At 42.3% G+C, this 15,134-nt stretch overlaps 1 protein-coding gene across 1 annotated transcript; it reads left to right on the top strand.

The window, feature by feature from the left end:
- The first annotated feature begins 6,410 nt into the window (after positions 1 to 6,410).
- LOC141154853 (transcription initiation factor TFIID subunit 9-like) lies at positions 6,411 to 14,563 on the top strand. Its single transcript, XM_073641358.1, has 7 exons — positions 6,411 to 6,558; positions 7,731 to 7,812; positions 7,986 to 8,122; positions 11,167 to 11,301; positions 12,147 to 12,228; positions 13,199 to 13,312; positions 14,305 to 14,563. The coding sequence occupies exons 1-7, from the start codon at positions 6,496 to 6,498 to the stop codon at positions 14,469 to 14,471; spliced, it is 780 nt and encodes a 259-aa protein (XP_073497459.1). The 5' UTR covers positions 6,411 to 6,495; the 3' UTR covers positions 14,472 to 14,563.
- Positions 14,564 to 15,134: the final 571 nt, after the last annotated feature.

Raw genomic sequence — 15,134 nt, 5'->3', positions numbered from 1 at the left:
CCAGATGCTGAGGTAAGAAGAGGCTGCTCACACTGCTGTTCACCATATCTTACTGATCTAATACTGGAGATACCAGGGTGCTAAGATAAGAAGAGGCTGTTCACACTGCTGTTCATCCTGTCTATCCGATCTAATACTGCAGATATCAGGATAGCCGAGGTAATAAGAGGCTGCTCACACTGCTGTCCTCCCTGTCTGTCTGATCTAATATTGGAGATACCAGGGGAGCTGAGGTAAGAAGAGGCTGCTCACACTGCTGTCCACCCTGTTTATCTGATCCAATAGTGGAGATCTGGAGATACCAGGGGTGCTGAGGTAAAAGAGAGGCCACTCACACTGCTGTCCACCCTCTGTATCTGATCTAATTCTGGAGATAACAGGGGTGCTGAGGTAAGAAGGAGCTGTTCACACTGCTGTCCACCCTATCTGATCTAATACTGTAGATACCAGGGGTGCTAAGGTAAAAAAGAGGCTGCTCACCCTGCTGTCCACCCTCTGTATCTGATCTAATATTGGAGATACCAAGGGTACTGAGATAACAAGAGGCCGCTCACACTGATGTCCTCCCTATCTGATCTAATGCTGGAGATACCAGGGGTGCTGAGGTAAGAATAGGCTGCTCACACTGCTGTCCACCCTGTTTATCTGATCTAATACTAGAGATAACAGGGGGCTGAATTAAGACGAGGCTGTTCTCACTGCTGTCCAGCCTCTGTATCTGATCTAATACTGGAGATATCAGGGATGCTGAGGTAAGAAGAGGCTGTTCAGACTGCTTCCCACCATGTGCATCTGATCTAATATTAGAGATAAAAGGCATGCTGAGATAATAAATGTCTGCTCACACTGCGGTCCACACTTTCTTTCTACATGCTGAGTGGCTACTGTGATCTGCAGTTAACCTATACCATGTCAAACTGCCTTCAAGTAAAGCAGTACAGCTTCCTCCTGCACATGCTCACAGGCACCCATTCTATTAGCATTCTAGAACAGCTTTCTGTCAGTGTAACATGCTGACGAACAGTTTAATTCTATATAGAGACAAAACTAGTTTGATTTTCTAATTAAAGATAATTAAAAATGTATGTGTAATGACATTTCCTTTAGTCATTTTATTGGATATCCTCTTTAACACCTATCCAGGGTATTCTGTGGTAGGGAGTAGCCTCAGTTAGACTCACAGTGCGGGTTCAGGAAAGAGCTGTCAGACATCTTGGTAAGTTCCTAAGTAGAGGTTTGAACTTTTTGTATTTCTCAAATCATTCCAGAGCAGTTATTGCACTATGTCAGGGAGGGGTAAGGGGCATTATCCTGCTGAAGGAGACCACTACCATTATGGGTATTGCCGTGAAAGGTAATATCCACATGAATCCTAGCACCCAAGGTTTCCCAGCAGAACCTTACCCAGAACATCTCACTCCCTCTGTGGGCTTGGCTGTCTCCTGAAGAACATCCTGTTGCCATATCTTCCATATCAGCTACATGCATGCACCCAGTCGACCAGATGATGTAAAAGAACATGTGACTAATCAGGCCAAGCCATTGTCTTCCATTGTCATATGGTCTAGTCCTGGTGCTCGCATACCTATTATAGGCACTTTTGGCATTGGGCAGGGGTGTCACGCAAGATGTGGGAAAGACTAAGTACAACACGAAGGGAAGAGGGGGGAAGCCCAAACACTAGGGAAAGAGGGAGTATAGACCCCTAGGCAGATCTAATATCACCCTGCCTACCCTACCATCCCTATATAGGTTACAAACCTATTGCCGAGCAGGACCCTAAACTCCGGATGAACCTAGAGCTTGGCCCTAGATCGGGAGGGGTGAGCAATGGTCAGGCCCCACTACAAACTAAAGACAACAATGAAGGCAAAGGTGATTAGCTTAGCTTGAGCAGACACCACAGGAGTAACGCCAACAGTCCTCCAAGGGCACCATAGAAGACGCTAGCCGACTGCTAGTGCTCCAAGCCTGTTCATAGACGTATCACCGGCAATTGCCTGGAGCAAACTGAGGGTTTTTAACTCCCATTCAAGGGTGTGTAAATCAGCAGCAGGAGGGAGGTTGCTGCTGGGTCTTAAAGGAAGAAGGATTAAGAAGGTGTCTGCAATGCCAAGCGCAGTGACCTTCTATAGCCAGATCCAGAGCGACTGTCTATTACACCTGACACAGCCATGACAAGGTGTCAGCATGGGCACTTTGACCGGTCTGCAGCTGTGTATGGCAGCAAGTCACGATGCTCTGTGTGCTCTAACACCTCTATAACATCGGCAGCATTATTTTTTACAGAAGATCTGTGTTATCAGAACCACCAGCCTTGGCCACCCATGAGTCAACTGCTTCATCAGCGTTCAAGTTACTCTGTATGATTATGAGATTTGTTTATGAGGTGGTTTGGATAATTAAAAAGTATCTTCTGATTTTAAATCATGATACTCACCTTGCAAATATTATAAGTAATACCAGCATTGAATATGTAGCCAGAAGAGCACTTACAATGGGTATCACCTAGTCTTTTTTCTAGAGATATAAAATGATCTAATGATACGTGGCTTTCCCTAAAAGGTTTCTATAGATGTGACCACTCGTGCTGCAATCACATTCAAATATGTACTAGTTTTATCTAGTTTAAAACAGGACAAAGTTTTAGCATCAATAGTCTTATTAATTGCAGCACATCTGGGGTGATTTATCTCATAGACTGCTCTTCTTGTAAAATCCAATATGTAGCTTGTACGATCGGCCCTTTGAAAAAACGCTTGAGAGGGCACATGTCTGATGCCGCTATTCTACAGCCATTAAAACCTCTGCGGTTTCAAAACACTTTTCACGTGAGCACAAGGGGGATATTTCAGTGTTAAAATTTGTTCGATAAATTCCGGTTTGTATATCTACTCATTACAGAGTCTTCATCAGGTACAATTTCGTAGTCATGCTTATGAAAAGTCTCTTCATTATATAAAGCACTGATCAGGTTCATCAGGGTTCATCAGGGTCATGGACCGCCCAGTTAATTAATCATGTTAATTGAGTTGGTTTATGCATGTGATTAATTAATCATGCAATCTAAGGTTGTCTCTACTAGAGTAAAATCAAATAAAAATACAACAACAACTACAATAAAAATGCAACAACAAAAAAAAAAAAAAAACACACAAAATACTTTCTTAAATGATTAAGAAGAAATAAAAACCTATTTTTGGTTAAAATGGTTAAAAGAATGTTTTTCTCCCCTGCATGTAGATCCAGTTACACTATCGCTCACTATTGACAGATTGTATTTAAGAGGAAAATCAGATTCTTAATAATATTATGTTGTTCTTACTGACCTTCAGTGTGGTTATTATTTCTCTATTTAATGACTAATAAATATATGTTTATTGTTAATATATTCAAGGTCCTCTAATGTAGAGTGAACTCAGTGTGGTTCTGCCTGTTCAACTTTGTTTTTCTATCAAATATATTCAATTCTGTCATTTAATCCCTCTGGCTGTAGACACCGCATGCGATAAATCCAGAAGGATTCCTTTCTATTCAATGTTTGAATTCTATTCTGGGTGGAAACTGGTATGGATTCTACGGGGGTTATTTGAACTTCAAATTTCCCCCCGTGATTCTGCAGTAGATGGCGTGATAGGCTATGTGTTAAAAGCCCTATTTTGGCATTGTGACGGTGTCCACTAAGGCGGTTTTGCACTTTTCTTATGGTACGACCGACGTATTGTAAACCGCATTTGCAAGTAATAACGTATATAACGTAGTCTGTTTGACAGGTGAGATACTGGCGAATTGGAAATTTTTCACCTGTACTATGACAAATAATCTCTTTGCAGCCGTGTGATATACATCTGCAACAGTTGCAAAGTTTCTTTCTGCATTTGAATACTCCCACTGATTTGGTTGTATTGAATCTTTTTTGCTCAGATAAAGTGGGGATGTTTTTAAGTCGGCTTGGAGCTATCAAATTCCTGATGGTTTTTCCTCTTCTAAAGGTGATCCCAGTGTTAAAATTTGCTGGAATTGAAAGGGTCTATAAATCAGACAGAGGAGGGGACTTTAGGAGAAAACAACAGCAACATACCACCATATTTTAAAACCACAACTAAGGCTTAACGCCGAAACGTGTAGGTTTTGTGGATTTACTGTGGTTTTGCTGTCACTATTACCTATTTTTTAAAGTAGTTCAAAAAATGTGAAGTTTTACAGCCTCTCGCCCAGCCAAATCAGATCTCATACTTTGTACTGATGAGGGGTAATAGACCGAAACACCATGTCTGCAAATTGAGATTCTGATTTGGCTTTTATCCTAATTCACATTGCAAGACTCTTGATTTGTAGGATTGCTGCTTCCAATAGGTGACGCTATAGAGTTCAAGTCCTCTTTCTCTCTGAAGAGGCAATTTGCATACTAAGATTTATATATAAAAACATTTGCTATGGAAAAGGAAACAGATTTTTACATGTATTTTAGTAATTCTTTGTGGTCATTACAAAAATGAATGAATGGGAAAAGCAGACACTTATTTCCCTTATATTTCCTCAGATATTACCTGATGTCAGAAAAAAATAAAAAAAGAGAGAGAATGTGACGGTGACATTAAAATTAAAGCAAAATGTATTACGAAAAAAAGGTGAAAAAATTACTTGAATATGCGAACAAGAAAATTTTTTACAGTTCAAACAACAGCCGAAAACATCCCGGTCTTGTACTGATAAAAAATAGATATCATAAGGATGGTGTGTGAACGGAATCCATTTTTAAAGCTCCCGTAGATTGAAATGGGCAAGTCTGATCCGAGAAAAAAACCCACAACAGATCATAGCGGTTCATGCTGATTTTTTTTCACATGGTCGTGTGCATTTTCTTCATGGTTCCGTGACGTTCTGTGTGCCGTCCGTTTGGCACACTGACAGCATGCGAAAATATGCCCTTAGGCTGTGTGCACACGTTGCGTTTTTTTCAGTGCAGATTTGTCACAAAACCTGAAAGGTTTCCTGGTGCCAGCAAAGTGAATGACTTTTTTGTGACTTGTGTTTTTGATGCAGATTTCTCTCATACTAATGAGCGGTGGAAAATAGGCAGCAAAAACTAGCGGTTTGCTGCTGCGTTTTTCCTGCGAAGAGATGCAAAAATTTCAGTATCAAATACTTAACGTGTGAACATAGTCTTACTGTGAGGACACTGAGCCCTCCAGCTAGGCCCGTGCCAGACCAATGATTGTCGGAAACAGATAGAAAAGGGCCCCTGTGCAAGATTATATGGGTCCTCTGTAGTACTATAGTCTATGAGAGAAGCTGCTTGCTGATTTTGGAGGCGGTAGTGGCCCCCTTAGCTCTGGGGCCCCTGTGTTGCTGCACCTATGACATGTGGATTCCACCATGCCCATACTACACTGCTCAAAAAAATAAAGGGAACATTTAAACGACAGAATATAACTCCAAGTAAATCAAACTTCTGTGAAGTCAAACCGTCCACTTAGGAAGCAACACTGATTGACAATCAATTTCACATGCTGTTGTGCAAATGGAATAGACAATAGTTGAAAATTATTGGCAATTATCAAGACACCCTCAATAAAGGAGTGGTTCTGCAGGTGGGGACCACAGACCACATCTCAGTACCAATGCTTTCTGGCTGATGTTTTGGTCACTTTTGAATGTTGGTTGTGCTTTCCCACTCGTGGTAGCATGAGACGGACTCTACAACCCACAGAAGTTGCTCAGGTAGTGCAGCTCATCCAGGATGGCACATCAATGCGAGCTGTGGCAAGAAGGTTTGCTGTGTCTGTCAGCGTAGTGTCCAGAGGCTGGAGGTGCTACCGGGAGACAGGCCAGTACACCAGGAGACATGGAGGGGGCCGTAGGAGGGCAACAACCCAGCAGCAGGACTGCTACCTCCACCTTTGTGCAAAGAGGAACAGGAGGAGCACTGCCAGAGCCCTGAAAAATGACCTCCATCAGGCCACAAATGTTCATGTGTCTGCACAAACGGTTAGAAACCGACTCCATGAGGGTGGTATGAGGGCCCGACGTCCACAGATGGGGGTTGTGCTTACAGCCCAACACCGTGCAGGACGCTTGGCATTTGCCACAGAACACCAGGATTGGCAAAGTCACCACCGGCGCCCTGTATTCTTCACAGATGAAAGCAGGTTCACACTGAGCACATGTGACAGATGTGACAGAGTCTGGAGACGCTGTGGAGAGCGATCTGCTGCCTGCAACATCCTTCAGCATGACTAACTTTCCTAGTATCTAGCACAGATAAGAGCGATCCCACCACTACAGGTCTGCACTGTGTCCTGGAGACACAGCAGCTGCAGCTATGTACACTGCAACGTATACTTCTCATGTCCTCCAGCAGGTGGCGCTCTGCTCCACACAGGAAGTGCCACGCTTCCTCTACAAACATGGCGCTACAGTACGGACGGAAGTTGGAGCATGCACCGCCTGCTGTATTTCCGCATCGCATTTGCCGGAAGTTTGTGAGAACCAATGTTTGAAGCTATGGAGCAGGCGAAGATGGCGTCTCCGAAGAGTGCGCCCAAGGATGCTCAGGTACAGGGGGCTGGAGAGGGGAAGCAGCGCCGAGGTCGGTGCTCCGGGAGGAGTGCAAGTCTCGGTGTGCCGGATTTGTTTTAGCATCTCACATACGTTATACCGACAGCGCGGGGAGTTAACTCCTTCATTAATAGAAGTTATTGCCTTAAAGGGCTGCTCCACTGCAGACAGATCCTGTGTTGTACAGTCTGTATTGTTTGTCACAGACCTGGATCACAGCCTCCACAGCTGATGTCATGGCCCTCAGTTTACCAGTCACCCATCTTTTTATAATTATATTTATTTTCCTGTCTGTATAAATGTACTGTAGACTGTGCAGATCAGAGGGGTCACCCCTGATTATAACCTGATCAGTCTCCATGGTAACAGAGAACACCAAAGGTGGTTTCTGGTGAGAATCTCCCAGCATGCCCTGAGAGGCTGTGGCGCCCAGGTATGGCCATCGGGGGGGCCTGCAGAGCTGCACAGCTGCCCGGCCTTCATCAGGGGATAGCCTGTACTATGCAGCCCAGCATTTGTGTCCTGTACACATCCTTTTAAGGCAGCCAGCCCAATATGACCAGGGTCACAGGTGATGTCAATGCTCACCCTCCCCCATACCCCCTTTCTCTTATCTGGAAAAACCTCCTCTGCACAGATCACAGAGCATGCCCCCAATGCTCCTCAAGCCCTCCCCTGTGTGTTGCCCTCTACAGGTCATGTGTCTGCAGTAGAGCCAGTCTGAGTACACTGACAGCAGCTCCGTCCTGATGATGCTCCCGCTTTCATGCACTGAAAATAAAACTTAAAACTCTACAATCAGTATTTGATAACAGATTAAAACAAATATCTATCAGTATCTGGTTTAAAAAGAGTCTCTCGGAGCAAAATGACTGTTCAAACCAAGCACAGGTCCTCAGTATGACTTTTCCGACTACTTATTTTCTCATCTACCTCTCCACTCTTCTTTTTTAGAGAGAGGTGGGAAGCTGCACTGAGCTGCCCGACCACATGAACGGTGCACCGAGCGCCTGTGCTTGGTTTGTCCAATCGTTTTGTCCCTTTACGTAGTAAAACCTCGCTGTTACGGAACATCCGTGCGGCTGTAGTATTGCTGATCATTGATCTTGTGATATTCTTCTTCTTTACTCCTTATACAATGATGTGACCTCTCAATGTTCTGCTCTCAGGTCATGGCCCAGATTCTGAAGGACATGGGGATCACTGAGTACGAGCCCAGAGTCATTAACCAGATGCTGGAATTCACATATAGTAAGTGAATGGCGCTGTCACACGCCGAGGCTCCACAGACACAGCTAGAAGGATTTTCTGATGTACACATCGGATATTTCCCGCTTTGCAGGCGTCCAGTGGTTTACGTCATCCACAGACTCATGGTAATACAACGCTGACTTTAATATTGTATCTACTCATATTTTATTTAGGATACGTGACAACAATTCTGGAGGATGCCAAGATTTATTCCAGTCATGCCAAGAAGAATAACCTCGATGCCGACGATGTCAGGCTGGCAATCCAGTGCAGAACAGACCAGTCATTCACCTCTCCTCCTCCTAGAGACGTGAGTAGTGGGATTTCTAGATCTCTGTGTACCTGGCAATTAGCTGGGGGTCTTCCTCAGAGGGGAGGTCTGTAAGTCACCATTGAATGAAAAACTGGCAGTAACGCCTATATATTACAGTCTATTATTACACCTACAGGTGCTTGTCATAAAATTAAAATATCAAAAAGTTAATTTATTTCAGTTCTTCAATACAAAAAGTGAAGCTCGTATATTATATAGAGTCATTACAAACAGAGTGATCTATTTCAAGTGTTTATTTCTGTTAATGATGATTATGGCTTACAGCCAATGAAAACACAAAAGTCATTATCTCAGTAAATTAGAATACTTTATAACAACAGCTTGAAAAATAGTTTTTAAAATCTGAAATGTTGGCCTACTGAAATGTATGTTCAGTAAATGCCCTCAATACTTGGTCGGGCTCCTTTTGCATCAATTACTGCATCAATGTGGCGTGGCATGGAGGTGATCAGCCTGTGGCACTGCTGGGGTGTTATGGAAGCCCAGGTTGCTTTGATAGCAGCCTTCAGCTCGTCTCCATTGTTGGGTCTGGTGTCTCTCATCTTCCTCTTGACAATACCCCATAGATTCTCTAGGGGGTTAAGGTCAGGTGAGTTTGCTGCCAATCAAGCACAGTGATACTGTTGTTTGTAAACCAGGTATTGGTACTTTTGGCAGTGTGGACAGGTGCCAAGTCCTGCTGGAGAATGAAATTTCCATCTCCAAAAAAGCTTGTCGGCAGAGGGAAGCATGAAGTTCTCTAAAATTTCCTGGTAGGCGGCTGCGCTGACTTTGGTCTTAATAAAACCCAGTGGACCTACACCAGCAGATGACATGGCTCCCCAAACCATCACTGATTGTGGAAACTTCACACTAGACCTCCAGCAGCTTGGATTGTGGCCTCTCCACTCTTCCTCCAGACTCTGGGACCTTCATTTCCAAATGAAATGCAAAATTTACTTTCATCTGAAAACAACACCTTGGACCACTGAGCAACAGTCCAGGTCTTTTTCTCCTTGGCCCAGGTAAGACGTTTCTGGCGTTGTCTATTGGTCATGAGTGGCTTGACACAAGGAATGCGACACTTGTAGCCCATGTCCTGGATACGTCTGTGTGTGGTGGCTCTTGAAGCAATGACTCCAGCAGCAGTCCACTCCTTGTGAATCTCCCCCAAACTTTTGAATGGCCTTTTCTTAACAATCCTTTCAAGGCTGCGGTTATCCCAGTTGCTTTTGCACCTTTTTCTACCACACTTTTTCCTTCAATTCAACTTTCCATTAATATGCTTGGATACAGCACTCTGTGAACAGTCAGCTTCTTTAGCAATAACCTTTTGCGGCTTACCCTCCTTGTGGAGTGTGTCAGTGACTGCCTTCTGGACATCTGTCAAGTCAGCAGTCTTCCCCATGATTGTGGAGCCTACTGAAACAGACTAAATGACCCTTTTAAACGCGTAGGAAGCCTTTGCGTGTTTTTTTTGTCAATTATTCTAATTTACTGAGATAATGACTTGTGTTTTCATTTGCTGTAAGCTATAATCATCAACATTAGCAGAAATAAACACTTGAAATAGATCACTCTGTTTGCAATGACTCTATATAATGAGTTTCACTTTTTGTATTGAACTGAAATAAACTTTTTGAGGATATTCTAATTTTGTGAGAAGCACCTGTATATAGTAGGTGTAATAATATTAGCAAATTCCTCCAATTAGAAATGTAGTATAGTTCTTCTGATTCGCCATGTCTCTTTCCTCATGAGCAGGACCTTGGGTATCCATGGTTACAACCACTAGCAACAAGCTACCTCACTATATCAGTGGTCGTACCATGGATACCTAAGGTCCTGTGCATGAGGAAAGAGACATGGTGAATCAGAAACACTATACTATATTTCTAATTGGAGGTATTTGCTAATATAATTATTACACCTACCACTTATTGGGATAAGATCTTGTAGATGGGAATACACCTTTAAGTAAAGCTGTAACGTTTTACAGTGCAAAGTGGGTCGCCTTTTTAACACCACTGCATGCTGTCAGGTAAGGTACATTTTTTGTGTGTCCAAAAGTTGAAAACCCCCCAAAGATCTAGAAGATGACTAGATTTTTCTCGAAACCAGGCAATCTTTTGTGATCTAGATACATCACCAGCACAATTTTGCCTTGATATTTTTCTGCAGTGAAAGTAACATCAATAATTAACCCCTTTCCCATCAAGGTACATACAAGCTCCACAACCGGTATCTGCCTGTAACAGCGACGGCCGAAGTTGGCGCTAATTGCTACCATTTAAACACTAATGGCCATCCCCGACAGCGGCATTTAAATGGCACCATTGACTGCCGTTGAGACTCCCTCGCTCTCAAGAACACATTGCTGAATTTTCATAGTGGTCAAGGGCCTTCTGAAGGCCCTCATGGTAGCCATTTTGGTCCTTCTATGTCCACTACGGGGACTAAAAATAAAACAAATGAATATATCTATCTAGATATTCAACTCAACCTCTATTTACCCTGTAAATATAAAGAAATAAAAAAGAGAACAAAATGTAATGTGTATCCCAAAATGGAAGCAATAAAAAGCTCGACACTTAGAGAAAGGGAAAATAAAACTGTGAACACTGCTGGAACAGCCCGTGAGGTGAGTATAGATGTTAGTATTTTACTGGGGGGGAAACACAGGGGTTTAGAAGGTGATGTCTGAGTAGCGGACAACTTCTTTAAATGCCAGCTTGTGCCGGAGAGGTCTCATGCATAGCGTGATGCTTGTAGAGGCGTCATTGCAACCTCGGCCTCACCCCTGCAATGTGATCGCATTTTCAGGAAATATTAGAGAAAAAAAAAAAGAATACATACAATTGGTGTCACCTCAACCACAGATGCCATTGCAGAATCATACTCATTAAATGATTGTTACAAAAAGCCCTCATTAGTGACCTGCACAGATCATTTATGATGAAAAATATGTATATACTTTTTTATAAGAATATGGTAATCTGAAATTTATTTTGCTAAATTGAATTTTTTTTTTTTTCTTTTAGTTTTTATTAGATATTTCAAGGCAAAAGAACCAGACACCTCTACCATTAATCAAACCGTATGCGGGACCCAGGCTGCCACCAGATAGATACTGCCTGACTGCACCAAACTATAGACTGAAAACAATCCAGAAAAAGGTGAGTACATAGGAAGAATCCTTTACTGCTGTCTGAACATTAATTGGTAGAGCGGCCCTGTTCTCCATATTGTTAGTGATCAATAAACTGTCCCCTATCCAATGGATTTTTGTAGGGGAAGGACCTTTTAATATATACTCCTAGTATCATGATTTACAAGTAGACTTCTCTGACCATAGCGCAAGGCAGGATTGAGGAGCGGTCTGCTAACAGGCCTGAGCGCATCAAGAAGCTTTTATTTCCACACTGCCTTCTGTCTGTCTGCACGGTCGCCCCACGTTGTGCTGTAGTTTTATGGTGGTCTGACTTTGGTTCAGTAAAACCATGGGGAGTGCTGAGTATTTTTGCTTTATTAGAGTCCTCTGAAACAAGACTAACTGTTGTCGGACAGATATACATTTTAATTTCCTGATCGAGCGGGTGATTGCATTCAGTAAGTTCTTACAGCTGACAGTCGTATGCTTCCCTGCTCTGGAAACCAACTACAAAAATGAAAAGGCCCTTTACCCCTTTCTTGCACCTTGACCTAATAGTACATCAAAGATAGTTGGCACCCTGATGTACTATTTGTAGCCTGATCTGAAAAAATGTGGCCTGTTAGGTGCCGAGATCGTTAGCCCTGGAAATATGATCCCCGGGGCTGGCATCACTTAGGAGATGAGCCCTAGGTCTAGATATCTGATAAATCTCCAGGGTGGTTTCTTATAAAAGCGTGTAAGGGCATCCACGTCTGCCACATACGTCTCCCTATGGAAATAACTTCCACACACATCCACCCTACGCTCAGATGTATGGGGATGTTTCATTTTTCTGCATTTTCTTTATTTTGCTTTCCTTGGTTACAGATTCCATCATCCGGCAGCAGAATAACTGTCCCCAGGCTAAGTGTGGGGGCTGTATCCAGCAGACCCAGTACGCCTACAATAGGTAAGCATTGCAGCCATCAGTCAGGATCCCCTGTGAGGCTTAGTTTTTACTCTAGGGCTATGTTATTCCAGAACGTATTGACTGCAGACCTAGTACAACTAAATTCCACTTCGGATATCATTGCAAAGAACGTGCCCGGATGCCACCTTATGAACTCTCATCTGCTGATCCATAGCTCCTTCTGCAATGTACTCTATAGATGTATTTAACAGCTTGCAGGAGATTTCTTAAAACCTCATTCATTTCGCTAGCAATGAAGAATCAAATCCAAAATTAAAAACACTGATTCTCCGCAAGTGAACACACAGCGGTATATTCGCTGCATTTTTCCTATGTGCCTTTAGGTTTTATATTCTAAGAGATCCTGTTTCAATCAAGGGTTACTATAGTGAGCCAAGTGGGGGATCTGGAAAAGAAGTCAGTAACTGAAGTGGATAAATCTATGACCCTGAGTCTTGATAAGAGGGCGCAGTGGAGTGTGACGCTCCTGATTCATTAAGAAGTGCACACTTCTTAATGAATCAGATGCGTTTGACAATCAGCGGGTGCCTTGCCATTAAGCTTGCTCCAGTCAGTGACTGGAGTAAGATTTCTGGCATGAGGAACGCCGCCGCCGCTTGTCATGTATTAGATGAGCTGTGACCTCACACCGCTGTCCCGTCCCAGTTCCACCAATGTTAGAAGAGCTGGGTAAAACTGGTATGAAAATTCAACATTTCTCCACATCTCCAAGTTGATGAATCGGAGCCTATAGCTTTTATTTTGGAGTATCCTTATCAAAATTACTGGCTGAGAGACCATCTGCACAGCTGGGCCTGCTGTCAGTCAGCGCCGGGCGTGCATACAGCCGTCACTCTGTGCTTGGAGCGGTGATTGTAATTGCTCGGCGCACATCTGCATGGCTGATATGCCCAATCTCGTTTTGTTGCAAATTGCCAGTCTGATTATTTTTTCTTTCTTTTAACCTCAGGGACACCAGCAGCTCAGACCGTGTCTGTTTCTAAGGTTGGCGGCGCTCAAGTGGCTCTCGCTGGCCAAAGATTTACAGTACAGATTCCAACTTCTCAGACAGCAGTTAAAACAGGTTACTATATTTTTGGTGTTTCTGTTTTATAAATGTACATATTTTTTTTTTTTTTTTTTTTTAAACTGCACTCCTTAAAGAAAATACATAAAATAAGTAAAATAAAATTCTCCATGATTTTTCTCCAACTATCCCGGGATCATGTGTAGTGATGATCGAGCATGCTCGTTGCTCGAGATTTACGAGCATGCTCGGGCGAGCACCTATTATCTTCTGCGTGCTCGGGGGTTAAGTTTTCGTCGCTTCGTGAACATGATTTGCAACTGTTTGACAGCTTTAATACATGTGAGGAATGCCTGTTTTTCCAGCATTGCTCGTAAATCTCGAGCAATGAGCATGCGCGATCATCACTAATCATGTGCAGTCTAACTGGAACCTGGGAGCTGATTCATGCTGCCTGAGGAATGGACAGCTTGAGTCAGAGACCGGCTCCCGTGTAGCCACTATAAAAAAATATATATATTTTATGCAGTGTTGTTCCTGCTAAGGTTATGTGCACAATTTAAGTATTTGCTGCAAACATTTTTGCTGAAAAAAACGTTCAGAAAAAAAACAAGTTTTTGCGTCCGTTTTTGATGGGTGAGGCTTTTTTTTCATTTAATACAATGAGTTAAATATGGGAAGACTTGACGTGGTGCAGATTTGAACCGACTCCAAATCTGCAAGGAAAAAATAAGCAACATGTACGTTATATCACATAAATCTCATTTTGCTTTGCCGGAACAATAAAATGTGTTTTTTTTCCGCAGCAAAATGCAATATGTGAACATACTTTAATGCCCTGGTTTTTGCTGTGGAAAAATCAGCAAATCAGTGGGTGATTATGGGAATTGTGCGCTATGGAAAGGTGTTTTGATCGTTTGATTGGGGTCTCCGGACCCCACTTACCTGCTCATAATTAAAGGGTCTTCTTAAATCTTAACTTAATTTATTTATTTTTTTGACATTGTAACTTCAATAGAGCTGTTATAATAAATTTTTTTCTCTTACAGCAACTCCTACAACTCCCACAGTTCAAAATGTCCTAATTAACCCTTCATTGATCGGCTCCAAGAATATCCTCATTACAACTAACATGGTGTCGGCACAGAACACAGTAACCGAATCCAATCCATTGAAGCGGAAACATGAAGACGAGGAGGACTATGATGCAATATAAACATGATCTTTGTAAATCATCAGTGTGCTATACGCCTCCAAGGCGGAAGAAGACTTTTTTTTTTTTTTTTTTTTTTTTTTTTTATAAATATATGTAAAAAGGAAAAAAAATCATGGACTTTTTTTTAAAGACTTAAGCAAGGATACTGACAAACATAACCTATTTGAGAGGAAGTAAAAATAAAATCTTAATTTAGATGAGCGTATCCAGTTATGGAAAATTGATGACATTACACATCAAAAATATATAAATGAGAACAAATCTAAGTTAATATGTGAAAAAAGAGGTAATTATGAAAACAGATAAGTCTAATAAATAATGAACAGTAACACCATCCACCCTGATAAAAAAAAGGAATATACTGTATGTAGAGAGAGATGAACGGAACACTTAAATCACGCATCGGATCTCTACGTGTATATTTCCTTTAGAACAAAATGATGAATTAACAGTTTATCGAAACCAAAATCATTAAGCAGCTGTGAGCTGGATTCCAAATCGCCCCGAATATCAAAGTAAACGTTTACATGTGGATCCAATTTGTGTGAATTCATTCACGGCAACTCTTCATGTGACTCGGTGGTTTGCAACGTCCCCACGTGCCTTCATGCACTTGCTGAAATGTCCAAGCATGATCCTGATTAAATAGTAGTTGGTGTCCTG

The sequence above is a fragment of the Phyllobates terribilis genome, unplaced genomic scaffold, assembly GCF_046119375.1.
Source record: "Phyllobates terribilis strain yellow unplaced genomic scaffold, ASM4611937v1 Scaffold_7__3_contigs__length_470593459, whole genome shotgun sequence".
Classification (NCBI taxonomy): domain Eukaryota; kingdom Metazoa; phylum Chordata; class Amphibia; order Anura; family Dendrobatidae; genus Phyllobates; species Phyllobates terribilis.
This window is presented reverse-complemented; position numbering and strand designations above follow the sequence as displayed.